At 38.3% G+C, this 14,589-nt stretch overlaps 1 protein-coding gene across 2 annotated transcripts in view; it reads left to right on the top strand.

The window, feature by feature from the left end:
- Positions 1–14,589, top strand: part of WDR48 (WD repeat domain 48) — an 81,451-nt gene that overhangs the window by 33,728 nt on the left and 33,134 nt on the right. For both annotated transcript variants that reach the window (XM_070944360.1, XM_070944358.1), the window contains 6 exons: positions 4,093–4,317; positions 5,107–5,181; positions 5,487–5,589; positions 7,553–7,650; positions 7,837–7,944; positions 8,594–8,690. In XM_070944360.1, the coding sequence (XP_070800461.1) occupies positions 4,093–4,317; positions 5,107–5,181; positions 5,487–5,589; positions 7,553–7,650; positions 7,837–7,944; positions 8,594–8,690 (706 nt within the window). The remainder of the gene's footprint in view (positions 1–4,092; positions 4,318–5,106; positions 5,182–5,486; positions 5,590–7,552; positions 7,651–7,836; positions 7,945–8,593; positions 8,691–14,589) is intronic.

The raw sequence follows: 14,589 nt of genomic DNA, 5'->3' as shown, positions 1-14,589 counted from the left end.
GGGTAGGCTTAGCGCTGCCACATGTTTATTGGACCCGTGTCCCTCCTGGTTGGTGCTGGCCTCCCGGGCAGTCACACGAGGCTGGCTCCAGGAGATTATTAATGCTTCTTTGAGTGAGGGTGTCTTACCTCCCGCCTTGAAAGAGGCGGTGGTGAGGCCCCTCCTCAAGAAGCCTTCCCTTGACCCGGCTGTATTAGCGAACTATCGTCCAGTCTCCAACCTTCGCTTTGTGGCGAAGGTTGTTGAGAGTGTGGTGGCGCGACAACTTCCCCAGTACCTGGATGAAGCTGTCTATCTAGATCCGTACCAGTCGGGCTTCAGGCCTAGGTACAGCACAGAAACGGCATTGGTCGCATTGGTGGTGATCTCTGGAGGGCTCGGGACAGGGGTTGTTCCTTTGTCCTGGTCCTATTAGATCTCTCAGCGGCTTTTGATACCGTCGATCATGGTATCATGCTGCACCGGTTGGAGGGGTTAGGAATGGGGGGCACCGTGTTGCGGTGGTTCTCCTTCCTCTCTGACCGTACGCAGTCTGTGTTGGCAGGGGGGCAGAGGTCGACCTCGAGGCGCCTTGTTTGTGGGGTGCCACAAGGGTCGGTCCTCTCGCCCCTCCTGGTCAACATTTATGTGAAGCCGCTGGGTGAGATCATCCGTGGTTTTGGGGTGAAGTTCCATCAGTACGCTGATGATACTCAGCTGTACATTTCTACCCCGGACCACCCCAATGATGCCCTTGACGTGATGTCCCGGTGCCTGGAGGGCGTGCGGATCTGGATGGGGAGAAACAGGCTCAGACTCAACCCCTCCAAGACTTGAGTGGCTGTGGTTTCCGGCGTCCCGTTATAGCCAGCTGGCTCCATCGCTGACTATTGGGGGTGAGATCTTGGCCCCCTCAGAGAGGGCTCGCAACTTGGGTGTCCTCCTGGATGCGCGGCTGTCTCTAGAAGATCATGTGACGGCTGTGGCCAGGGGGGCTTTTTATCAGGTTCGCCTGATTCACCAGTTGCGTCCCTTTCTGGATCGGGACTCCTTGCGCACGGTCACTCATGCCCTCGCCACTTCCCATCTGGACTACTGTAATGCTCTCTACATGGGGCTCCCTTTTTTTTTTCCAAAAAGTTTTTTATTTTTTAAACAAAAACAACATAAAAACATCAACTTTCCAAACGCTTACAGACAGTATTTCGATCGGTGAAAATCATTTTGTGCGCTCAAAATTTTCAAACTCTCATTATATGACAGATATTCTTATCTCTATCAGAAAAAAAATCAAGTGCTTAACCATTTTATCCAAATTTCATCTCATATATAATATTTCATCTCCATGCTTTATTATCTATCCATTGATAAAATAGTTCCCATATCAAATAATATTGTTTATCTTCCTGTTCTCTTATTTCAAATGTCAATCTACTCATTTCGGCACAGTCCAACATTTTCCTAATAATTTCTTCATCAGTAATCATCTTCTCTCCTTTCCAGTTTTTTGCAAATACAATTCTAGCCGCTGTTAATATATTCACAATCAAATATTGTAGTTCTTTGTTAAATGTCTCTGGTAAGATCCCTAATAAAAATATCTCTGGTTTAAGGTCAATATGTCTCTTTGTCATTTTTTCTAACCATGTGTGTATCTTAGTCCAAAATCTCCTTGCTTCTACACATGTCCACCACATATGGTAATAGGATCCTGGGGTCTGATGGCACTTCCAGCACTTCTCCGATTTGTTCTTGAACATTCTGGCTATCCTCGTCGGGGGTAAATGCCACCTGTAAAACATCTTATACAAATTCTCCTTATATGCTGTAGACATTGTCATTTTATAATTATGTGACCACAATTTTTGCCATTTCTCTAAATCAATACTATAACCAAAATTTTTCCCCCATGCTATCATTGTCTCTTTAACTTGTTCTTCCAATTTTGCCTCTAGCAAGTGTCCATATAACTTTTTAATTACATGGTCATCAGAGCCCATCAATATCTTATCTAAGGTAGTCAAAGCATTGTAAAAACCTTCTTGTTTGAGATCTTCTCGATATCTAGAAAATATTTGCATATATGAAAACCAATCCATCTTAAATCCCTGATCTTCTAAGTCTTGCTTTAATTTAAGTTCACCCTTTTCATCCAATAATTCACTATATCTAACAATTTGTTCCCTTTTGAATATCACTGGATATGAAAAAGCTTCAATTGTAGATACCCAGACTGGAATCTTCAAATAATGATATTTTTTAATCCTCTCCCAATTCAAAAGCAACGCTTCACGTATCTGATGTCTTCTAAAATACCCCTGTATTTTGGTTCCTTTGTACCATAAAAAGGCATGCCACCCCATCAACAAATCATGTCCCTCCAAATTCAAAAGTCTAGTATTTTTCAATGTTACCCATTCTTTGATCCACATTAAACTAGCTGCTTGATAATATAATTCAAAGTTAGGTAAACCAAAGCCACCCCTCACTTTAGCATCTTGTAACAACTTAATTTTTATTCTTGCCTTTTTCCCTTGCCAAATGTATTTCAATATCATTTTATTCAAATCTGTAAAAAAATCCTTATCCAACTTTATCGGAATTGTCTGAAACAAATACAACATTCTAGGCAAAATATTCATCTTAATAGTTGCAATTCTCCCAATTAAAGATAGTTGCAAGTTTCGCCATTTTTCCAAATCTTGTCCTATCTGTCGTTTAACCTTATTATAATTATTTTCCTTAAGATAACTACACCTTGCTGTCAATTGTATCCCCAAATATTTTATCTTATTCGTAACCTGTATATTTGAAATCTCCATCAATTCTTCTCTTTGCTTTTTCAACATGTTTTTAGTCATTATCTTTGTCTTTTCTTTATTAATTTTTAGACCAGCCACTTCTCCAAACTCTCCAATTTTTTCTAGCAATTTATTTATAGATGTTAAGGGTTCTTCCATAATAAAAACCAAATCATCTGCAAAAGCTTGTAATTTATATTCCTCTTTCCGAATTTTCATCCCTTTTATCTCCTTTTCTTCTCTAATATTTCTGTTTAGCACTTCCAATGTCAATATAAACAAAAATGGGGACAGTGGGCATCCTTGTCTAGTGCCTTTCTCTATTTCAATATATTCAGACAATTCTCCATTTATCATTACCTTAGCCTTTTGTTTTGTGGGGCTCCCCTTGAAGAGCACCGGGAGGCTCCAACTGGTCCAGAATGCGGCCGCGTGGGTGATTATGGGAGCGACACGGCGCTCCCATGTAGCACCTCTCCTGCGCGAGCTGCACTGGCTCCCGGTGGTCTTCCGGGTATGATTCAAGGTGTTGGTTACCATCTTTAGAGCGCTCCATGGCTTAGGACCTGGGTACTTATGAGATCGCCTTCTGCTACCGATAGCCTCCCACCGGCCAGTACGCTCCCACAGAGAGGGACTCCTCAGGGTGCTGTTGGTCAAACAATGTCGACTGGCGACCCCCAGGGGGAGAGCCTTCTCTGTGGGGGCACCCGCCCTCTGGAATGAATTGCCCCCGGAGATACAGATGATCCCTGACCTACGCACCTTTCGCCGTGCCCTTAAGACGTTATTGTTCCAACAAGCTGGGCTGGCCTAAACATTAATTTTAATGGGTTGCTTTGTTTTTTAATGATGTCGGGGCCAAATTATTTAATATGTTTTTAAATTGCTTTTAAATTTTATATGTGTTTGTTTTATCTTTGGCTGTGCACCACCCTAAGTCCTTCGGGAGAAGGGCGGTATAAAAATTAGATTAAATAAATAAATAAATAAGCATGTATGGGTCAAGCATAAATGAGTATTTTCATTTGAATGACAAAAGTGATACACTAAATGTAGCTTTTAACCATTTAGTTCAGTGTTTCTCAACCTTGGCAACTTTAAGATGTGTGAACATCAACTCCCAGAATTCTTCTATGCTGGCTGGAGAATTCTGGGAGTTGACGTCCACACATCTTAAAGTTGCCAAAGTTGAGAAACAGTTGAAATACCTGCAAACACTGCTGTTGCATTCTTTCAAAATATTGTTTTTGTCAATGGCTTTGTGTTTATAATTGGATCCTGTAACATTTTTTAACTCTCATTCTTATAGTGTCTTTCTGGCAGTTCTGATGGAACTATCCGACTCTGGTCACTTGGTCAGCAGAGATGTATAGCTACATACAGAGTCCATGATGAAGGTGTATGGGCACTTCAGGTCAATGAAGCTTTCACTCATGTTTATTCAGGTGGAAGAGACAAAAAGATATATTGTACAGATTTACGAAACCCTGATATCCGTGTGCTTATTTGTGAAGAAAAGGCACCAGTTCTTAAGGTAATACTTTTTAAAATCTTGTTGAAGCTTAGGGAATTGGCTATTGTTTCATTCATTGGCATGCTTTTGCCTGTCCTGATGATTGCTGGAGAAATGCATAATATAATTTTACCCTCCTCACTGTTGTATCTGGGTTGTATCTGCATTCACTTATATGTGGCCTTTCTATTAATGAAACAAATCCCAACATTTTTAAAGGATTACTAGTATAGACAAGTGACTATTCTCCCTTTGATGCTGGAAATATGTGACATCTGTTGATTTTTCCTTCTTGCCACATAAGTCCCTTCTTCAGGATCTTGCATGTTTTTAATATAATACATCTTGGCTCTCTCTTGCAGCAGAGAGAATAAAACATTTTGTAACATTTGACTGAGATTGGAAGATAAATGTTAGCACAGATTCATAGATTAATTGGATGAAAGAAATCCAGGGAATAACGGGGGCTTTAGGCTATGAAGAAAGGTCCTGCAAGAAGGTAATGAAAAATTATGTCCATATTCTTGCCGCAAATACTACTGTCAGGTTTCGATGTGGATATGGATATGCCCAAGTAGGCAGCATAAATCAGGTTCATCTTGGATAATCTTTATGTTTTAGCACATTGTTTCCCTGTGGTACATAAGGAGGAAGAATTTCCTGTGAAAAGAACATAAAGCTAAGTCCCAGGCTTCTCTGTCTTCTGAAGAAGGTTTAAATCTGCACTGGATTTTTTTGTGCATCCTATTTGAAGGAAGTGCTCTTGATAAGTGTTCCATTCTAAGATTTTGATTTTTCTTTCTCATTTAGATGGAACTTGAACGATCAGCTGATCCTCCTCCAGCACTCTGGGTTGCAACGACAAAGTCTTCTGTGAATAAATGGGTATGAAGTGTATTGCATTAATGTTTTATATATTTTTTAAATTTACTTCTTGATTTGTCACATAGTCCTATGGCAGAATGCTTTTTGAATAGTCATAGGCTCTCAGGAAAAAATATTTAGTGAGTTAGGATTGATAATAATTGGGTTCCATTTCATAGGGTTTATTTAAGAGGCTGATTGGCCTGTAAGTCCCGGGTAAATTAAATTCCTTGTAGAAATGGAAAAATATAGAAATATATCCTCATACTGGATAATTTACTTAAAGGAGACTCCCCTGGTCTATTTCACCCCATTTTCTTTTTTAGACTTTGAAAGGAATTCAGAACGTTACAGTATCAGGTGATTATGACAATGACTGTTCCAACCCCATCACACCCCTGTGTACACAACCGGATCAAGTTATCAAAGGTGAGACAATTAACTGGTACTTTTTTCAAACTGTTAATTTAGAGCTGGCAGTGATACAGATAAATCATATATACAGAATAACAGAGTTGGAAGGGACCTTACCCTACACCACTTCAGACAAACGGTTATCCAATATCTTCTTTAAAACTTCCAGTGTTGGAGCATTCACAACTTCTGGAGGCAAGTTGTTCCACTGATTAATTGTTTTAACTGTCAGGAAATTTCTCCTTAGTTCTAAATTGCTTCTCTCCTTGATTAGTTTCCACCCATTGCTTCTTGTCCTGCCCTCGGGTGCTTTGGAGAATAGCTTGACTATGATCCAAAATTAGTATCATCTTGGGCACTGTGATGTCCTATATCCTTAGTTGTGTAAAATCATGGTTGGGTGTAGAGTATGGAGATAGCCTTGAAGAAGGAGTTCAACAGCTGTTAAGTAAACATTTTAAGCCCCAGAAGGGAAGAAGGAGTAAGAAAGTACCTCAAGATTGCCCCACCTTGACTCTCTCTGGTATAAGGGAGGAAGAGAGAATCTCAGGCTTTCAAGCATCTTTTATTATATTCTACAGCAATAAACAGGTGTTCCAGTAATCTGTGTGGAATCTGTTTTCTAACCTGACCTGTCTTGACTAAATAAAGAAAAAATAGTTGGCAAAATAAAGATCCTCCATTCCAGAGCTCTTTGAGATAATGACTTGCAAGCTTTTAGCCACATTTTTATAATAACTAAATAAAATATACTGTATTTTCCGGCGTATAAGACGACTGGGCGTATAAGACGACCCCCGACTTTTCCTGTTAAAATATAGGGTTTGGGCTATACTCGCCGTATAAGACTACCCCTTTTCCAACGCACACCAAATAAAAATTAAAAAACATCAACTGGCTCACCCACAATGTAAAAGCAGCTGTGCTAGACCCAAAATGGCCCCTGCAACAAGCAGGAACCTCACACAGCCACAAAAAGCCCAAAAACCCAACTTTCACACTTTACACACACAAAATTCCACATACAGCTTTGTGAGATTTTGTTTGTGTAGTTAGAGTGAAACACTACAGAAACACACTAAATCTCAGAAAGCTGCACAAATATTATTTTATTTTATTTTATTTTTATTTTTATATGAAAGCTAAATTTAAAACTTCCTAAACTTTAAATGGCTAGGTCTAAAAAAGAACAACTAAAAAACCCCCCAATTAACTATTTTTTTTAAAGCTCCCAAAGCGGAAAAAAACTTACCCAATAGAACAGGGGTCTCCAACCTTGGCAACTTTAAGACTTGTAGACTTCAACTCCCAGAATTCCTCAGCCAGCTTTGCTTTGCTGGCTGAGGAATTCTGGGAGTTGAAGTCCACAACTCCGTGCCTGCTTGATTGTAGGCAGGGAGTTGCTTACTGATGGAATGGATTCAGGCAAGCGAAGCAAGGCAAGCGTTGCGACTAGCAGCTAAGGTAAGCAAGCTGGAGGGGGAAAACTTTTTTTCTTTTACATGGCTCTGGCGATCCCAGCTGAGTTGCCTGATTAGCAGGCAACTCAGCTGGGATGGTCAGAGCTTGGCTCACCAGAGCCATTTAAGGCTCGTCAGAGCCTTTCGGCTGGTCTGCCTAGTTATAGGAGAATGACACCCGGCGTATAAGACAACCCCCGACTTTTGAGAAGATTTTCATGTGTTAAAAAGTCATCTTATATGCCGGAAAATACGGTATATTTTATTTTCCTTTTTAAATGGAAAGACTTGGGAATCTTAACTCTATATAACATACCAAATGGTGCAAAAAAAATCCCAACAACAACCCTGAAACAACCTCACCATGTCTTCTTCCTGTGATATCAGAAGGAATGTAAGATGAAAATGTAATTTATATTCTGAGTTTTTCTTACTGGGAAATGCCATATTTTATGTATGCTTTCTGTATGTTAAATTTGCATGGATTATATAACTCATTTTTGTGTCATCCTTCCTAGGGGGTGCGAGTATCATTCAGTGCCACATTCTCAATGACAAGCAACATATACTAACCAAAGATACAAACAACAATGTGGCATATTGGGATGTATTGAAGGTCAGTAGAACTAGTAGTTTAAATATATGTGATTTGGGTATTTAAACATCTTCTCCTTTCCTTGTTCTTTTCCCTTGTAATCCTTTAGAACATAAACCAGTTGGCAGTGTCTATTTGATTGAGGATGGAGAGCCTGTGGCTCTCATGATATTTTAAACTACAAATCTTGCCACTTCTCATATGTAGGCATGTAAAGTAGAAGACCTCGGAAAAATGGACTTTGAAGAAGAAATTAAGAAAAGATTTAAAATGGTGTATGTACCAAACTGGTTTTCAGTAGACTTAAAAACTGGGGTAAGGCACATTTTTTTAATAATAACAATTTGACATGACATGTATGCTGCCTTCTTGTTTACTATCCAGTTCTTCTAGAGCTCAGGGTAATAGTCATGGTTCCCCTTCCTATATTTTATTCAGGCAATGTTCCATGAGGTTTAAAATAAAGCTTAGGTCACAGTAACACAATGAGTGTACTGAATAGGAATGAGTATAGGTAATATCTATAAGAAACAAATGTGGTGCATGAAGCAGAATAGAGAAAAAGAAGAAACTTCATTTGTCTTATTTCCTAGCTCTTTTGGGGTCTTTTACAATATCACATGTATCAGAACAATAAAAATCACTTAATATATTTTGATACTTTCGGCTAAATAACAATTTTAATTGAATTTTTTTTCTCTTTGAAAATTTATATTGAGGCACACTTTCTTTGAATGTTAGTGAACACTAGTAAGGAAATTTAGCATCAAGCACACAAATCTTATTCTGTATCCTATTCAAATTAGTATGGATTTAGTGTAATGAAGAAATCACTGACATTGTTATTTACTTAGAATTGCTATCTAATCAAATGTGCTCATCAATGTTTTCTATGCTTTGAATACCAATAAAAGTTTTGTTCTAATGCATTTCAAATCTCACGTAATGGCCTTTTTTTTGGCAGATGTTAACTATTACTTTAGATGAGAGTGACTGCTTCACAGCTTGGGTCTCAGCCAAAGATGCCGGGTTTAGCAGTCCAGATGGATCTGACCCAAAATGTGAGTGTGTTTTCTTAATGTCACAAAAGGGCTAGTTTTCTTAAAGACATGGTCATATTTATTGGATGCAGAAATACAGGTAGTCCTTGAGTTACAAATGTAATGGAGCCCAAGTGGTTAAGAGAGAATTTTCTGAATTCAAGTTTGCTATTTGTGTTAGTTCATTAGACTGGAATTGGTCAATTGGTTTACAACTCATCACAGTTTTTAAGAGTCAGTCTCTGAACTGGAAACAAACTTGATGGGGATTTTTTTTGGCATAGTTTGGAAACAATAGTTGATTTTTTTTTTTGTAAAGAATTTTTTATTTTTTTTCCAACATAAACATAAAAAATAAATTTTTTTCAAGAACGAAGTCTTGGTCCGGTCACAAATGGGTACCCTAATTTAACAAATGAAAAACAAACAATTTTAACATAAATTCCAATATCTTAATAAATTTTTCTATTATCTCATCGTACATCCTAATCTCCTACTAAGGCAAAACTCCTTTTTATATTCAATTATAAATTCAATTATAAATCAAAATTCAATACCGCTTTATCTAAATTTTTTATCCCTTGCTCCTTTTAGCATCAACATTAAACACAAAGACAATCAATTCTATTAATCTATATATTTACCTTACAATTTTATCACCACAAATTTTAATTTCCAAGTGTATACAACTCAATTCTTATTTCAATTTTAATCAAAATTTCTTTCCATTTTTCTCGTTTTCTAAACCCTATCTATCCTATCATGTTCTTAAACTTTTACACAGAAATCTCAAAATTTACCATTTCATTTTAATTATCACCCAACATTTTCTTTTTCACCCCTTATTAATAGTTATTCTTCAATATATTCTCCTTATTCTCCTCCATTACTCCACCTATTATTTGGCTGATTTCCAGCATAGCATATTTTGGCTGAGTTTACAGCATATTATCCTCCTTAACTCCCCCTTTTATTTGGCTGATTACCAGCATTTTCCATTGTTTTGACTGATTTCCAGCATATTTTGTTTTGGCTGATTAACAACATTCTCCTCCTTAACTCCACCTATTATTTGGCTGATTAACAGCATTCTCCTCCTCAACTCCACCTATTATTTGGCTGATTTCCAGCATTTCATTATTTGGCTGATTTCTCAGCATATTCTCCTCCATTAATTCCAACTTCTATTCTACTAATTTATTAAAAATTTCTTTTTCCATATGTTATCTATTAATCCACTATTTCCAACTGTACTCTTCCAGGGTGTTCCCCCATTTGTTTCTTAATATTAATCATTCCCAACATATATTAAATGCAATCACAATTGTAACTTCCATCTGTGTACCTTAATACATCATCAAAAATCATTAACATTTAATCATAATTATCATCCACAACTTTGTTATCAAATTAAAACTAAGCATGTTACAACAAGTTATGCTTTTATGAACATATCACTTTTAGTCACCTTAGCTTCCTGTTAGGGTGTGTGTAAAAAGTATTTGTTGCTTGTGCAACGAGCAGAGCAGAAACACACAGGGAAGGAGATAAACGTCCAGCTCGTGTGAGAAAAATACTTTATAGATAACAAGCAGTCTCGGTGTAAATAAAACAGTCCAAGGTCATAAACAGTAATATCAGTCCAGTAAGTATCTTCCCTTACCAAAGCAAACAGACTTTAGTAACTCTTGGTATTCAGTACCATATAACAGACGCAGTTAGCAACAGGATACAATCAGGTATCAATCCGGAAGAAGCAGGAAGAACCAGGAAGAAGGAACGCTTCTCTGTGCTGCTTATTTATGCACTGTAGCCTAATTACAGGGTTCAGCAAACCCTGATTACGTGGCTCAGTTGTTTCTTAAAGAAACAGATATTGCCTGACCAACAAGTTAGGAGTAAGCTGCAAGCTGAACCTAACATTCTCCCCATTGGGCAGGACAATATACACAATAGATACAGAAACAAAAATACACATCCAAATCATACATTGTACAGTGGTATCAGTTACATTTCAGATTCTTAATCCAAATCTTTCACAACAATTGGTGTGTTTAATGGCACCTTGCGCTTTGGTAAAATTATCGGCAATATTGTCCTCTGATGCGCAATATTCCAATGTAATCATGTTATCCTTAACACATTGCCGAACATTCAGATAACGTATATCAGTGTATTTAGTCCTTGTCTTTACAGCAAGATTCGTTGCCGTTTTAATGGCTGCCTGGTTATCCTCATAAACCGTAATAGGATAGTCCATTTTGAATCCAATATCTTCCATCAACTGTTTATAATAAATCAGTTCAGTACATGTAAGTGATAGACAAGAAAACTCCGCTTCCATGGTAGACAAACTTATGTGTTTCTGGCGAATTGATTTCCATCCAATCAGGCAGTTATCCAACATGATTGCTATTCCAGACGTAGATTTTCTGGCAAAACTGGCATCAGCATATGCCTTTAATATCATATTGGCATTTGGTTCTAAATACATAGCAAAATGCAATGTTCTTTTAAGATACCTAAGAACACGTTTAGCAGCCTGCCAATGCCTATCAGTAGGCTCTGAACTATATTGTGCTAGTTGATTAACACTAAAAGCTATATCAGGCCGTGTCCAGTTGCTCAAATACGACAAACTGCCTATTAATGATTGATACAGTTCTTTACTGAACTGTGGACTCTGCAAACTATCCTGCTGGAATTCTTGTGCCATAGGAGTCTTGGCAGGTTTACATAATTCCATCCCATATTTTTTCAACAATTTGCAGATCTTATTAGATTGTGATATTTTAAATCCTCTAGATGTTTTCAGGATATCCAGCCCTAGATAATGCCGTATCTGTCCTAGATTTCTAAGTTTAAATTTTGTTTGCAACTGACCGATAATCTCTCTGGCCTCAGCGTCAGTTCTGGTAATTATGGCAATGTCGTCTGTAAAGAGTAACAAGAATGAAACACATCCATCCTGTTCTTTTTTAAACAGACATTTATCTGCTACGCCCTCATAGAACCCAATGTTATGTAATTCCTGCACTATACATTGGTTCCACTCGTAACCTGATTGCCTTAAACCATATAGGCTTTTCTGTAGCCTCCAACACTCAGTTCTATCCTGTGTATCATAACCAGGAGGTTTCTTCATATATATTGTATGCCTCAACGGAGCGTTCAAGTAAGCTGTTTCGACATCTAAATGAGTAATTGAGCATTTATTTCTAGCTGCCCAAACAAGCATCGTTCTCAAAGTGCTCGCTCGTAGACTTGGAGCAAAAACTTCATCATAGTCTCTATCTGTCTGTGAGAATCCTTGTGCAACAAGCCGAGCTTTATGGGTTACTACCCCATCTACACTTTTCTTTACCTTATAGACCCACCTACAGCCTATAAGTTTCTCATTTGGTGGTATTCTTACAACTTCATAGACACCAAGCCTCTTCAAAGAATCAATTTCTCTATCCATTGCCTCTTGCCAGGCTTTTTGCTCCTTTTCTGGATATAATTTTATATCATGATAACTGGATGGTTCGATATCTACTTGGCAAACCACTGTGGCTTTATAGCGATCTGGTGGATGCCGGTCCCTGGAAGATCGTCTAGGCATAACAGGACTAACATCAGGTATATTGGGTTCATCCTCCCCTAACCCTGATTCCTGTTCCTGTTCTTCCATCTTAATAGATGGTTTATCATCCATCTCAGATGAACTATCATCAGGAATATGGTCCATCTTAACATCCATATCTGTAAAACCATAGTCTGCTTTTTCTAACCTGTCCCAGCCTTCATGTTCTAGGAATTTAGCATTAGCGCTACACAAAACTTTTGTTGTTCCTGTTTCCCAGAACCTATAGGACCTATGGTTAGCCTCATAACCAACAAAAATCATTTTCTTTGCTCTCTGTTGGTCCTTCCTTCTCTGACTAACAGGTATATGCACCCAGGCTGGTGCACCAAAAGTATGTATATAACTTAAATCAGGCTTCCTCCCGTGCCATAAAGTAAAAGGTATTTTTCCTGTAGAGGAGTGCACCACATTATTTAAAATATGATTGGCACATAGTATTGCTTCTCCCCACAATTTATCAGGTAAACAAGCATCAGCCAGCATAGTCCTAGTCATAGCTTGTAGGGTCTGGCCTCTTCTTTCAATATATGCATTATGTTCCGGCCGAAAAGGGGCAGAACGTTTATGCTGTATCCCAGCATCCTTCAAAAACTTAGCCAACTGATGGTTAGTAAACTCAGTTCCATTGTCAGTAACAATGCATTTCACCTTAAACCTCTGCTTCCTTTCAACAAAACGAAGCCAATTTGTGATACATTGAAACGTATCACTTTTGGACTTCATAAGGTAGCAAAAACCATATCTGGTAAAGTGATCAACTATACTCAAAATATAGCATGCTCCCCCTAAACTGGGTTTCTTTGGCCCTATTAAGTCTAAAAAGACTACCTCCAAAGGTTTAGTTGTTTTAAACCCATTGCAGCGGTTTGCAGGTGTAACTTTACTTTTATGCTGGTTACAAGTATTACAGTTCAGGTATTTGCTGCAAGCCCTTAATTTTATGCCTTTAGACTGCTTAACAGTCAAATTCAACAACCTGAAATTCAGATGACCAAGCCTTCTATGTAGTAAATGTACGCATTCATCATGAGGCTTTACATTTCCACATTTAGCTTTTGACTGAACTAACAGTAATGACTTATCCCTAATGACAAATAAGTCGTTTTCTAATTCTGCAGTAACTACAGTGCCTTCACATTCCAGCAAACATTTGTTGTTTTTAAAAGTTACTGTAAACCCAGAATGTAGTAATGACTTTACAGATAAAAGGTTATATTTCAAACTAGGGATATAAAGCATGGGTAAAGGGTGCTTACTAATAGAACATTGAACAAGTCCCTCCCCAGCTACAGTCACATTCCAGCCATTAGCTAATTTGACCTTTTTAGTACTTTTCTTCATATTTAGAAACAGTTTTCTGTTTTTTGTTATGGATTGAGAGGCACCGCTATCAATCACCCACCAATCATCTTTTATATTATTAGATGAACTGGTTGCTAAATTACACCCTTTCCTGGGTTTAGCAGAGTTTCTAACAGACTCTTTCTTATTATTACAATATTTTGCAATGTGCCCCTTAGCCCCACAAGCATAACAGCGTTTAACAATATTGACATTCTCATATACAGCTTCCACTTTTGGTTGCTGTTGCATCCTTAACTGGTCTCGTTCTTGCCTATGTTTGGCCTCATCCAGTAACCTACCAGTTATACTGGCCAATGTTAGTTCATCTCTAGACAATACTTCTAATGATGAAACAAAAGAGTCATAACTGTCATCCAACGATGAAAGAATAATATAAACTTGCTGCAGTTCAGTAAACACAAGGTCTTTCTCATGTAGCTCCTGGAAAAGCCCTTTCATGGAGTCCAGGTGAGCCATCATGTCTCCTCCTTTCTGAAGATGTAAGCGAAATAATTTCCGTGTCAGGTAGATATGGACACCCACAGAGTCACGAACGTAGAGCTTCTTTAGCTTTGACCAACACCTCACAGCAGACTCTTCGCCCCGGAAATGGACAAGTTGCTGGTCTCCCAGTGTCAGGCCAATGATGCATAAAGCACGCTCGTTGTCCCTGTGAAACTTCGCTATCTTTCTGGCATCTTCTTCGTCAGCAGCATTCAATGCAGTTATGTCCGGTGGATTATTAACCATGTCCCACAGTCCTTCTTTTCGCAAAAGTAGACAGCATTTTGTGGACCAGGTAACATAGTTTGTTCCATCCAACCGGGTTATGGTAGAATAACTTGTACCTTGCTCAAAAGCCATCATCTTGACTACTACACCCACTGCCTGCACTTCTCACTTCCACAAAAACAAATTAAAGAGCCCTGGAACGTTCTGGGCCCATAA

Source organism: Pituophis catenifer, unplaced genomic scaffold (assembly GCF_029215685.1).
Source record: "Pituophis catenifer annectens isolate HBS135680 unplaced genomic scaffold, rPitCat1.0.hap2 SCAF_5, whole genome shotgun sequence".
Taxonomy (NCBI): domain Eukaryota; kingdom Metazoa; phylum Chordata; class Lepidosauria; order Squamata; family Colubridae; genus Pituophis; species Pituophis catenifer.
The sequence above is the reverse complement of the archived record's forward strand: the minus strand, read 5'-3'. Positions and strand labels throughout refer to the sequence as shown.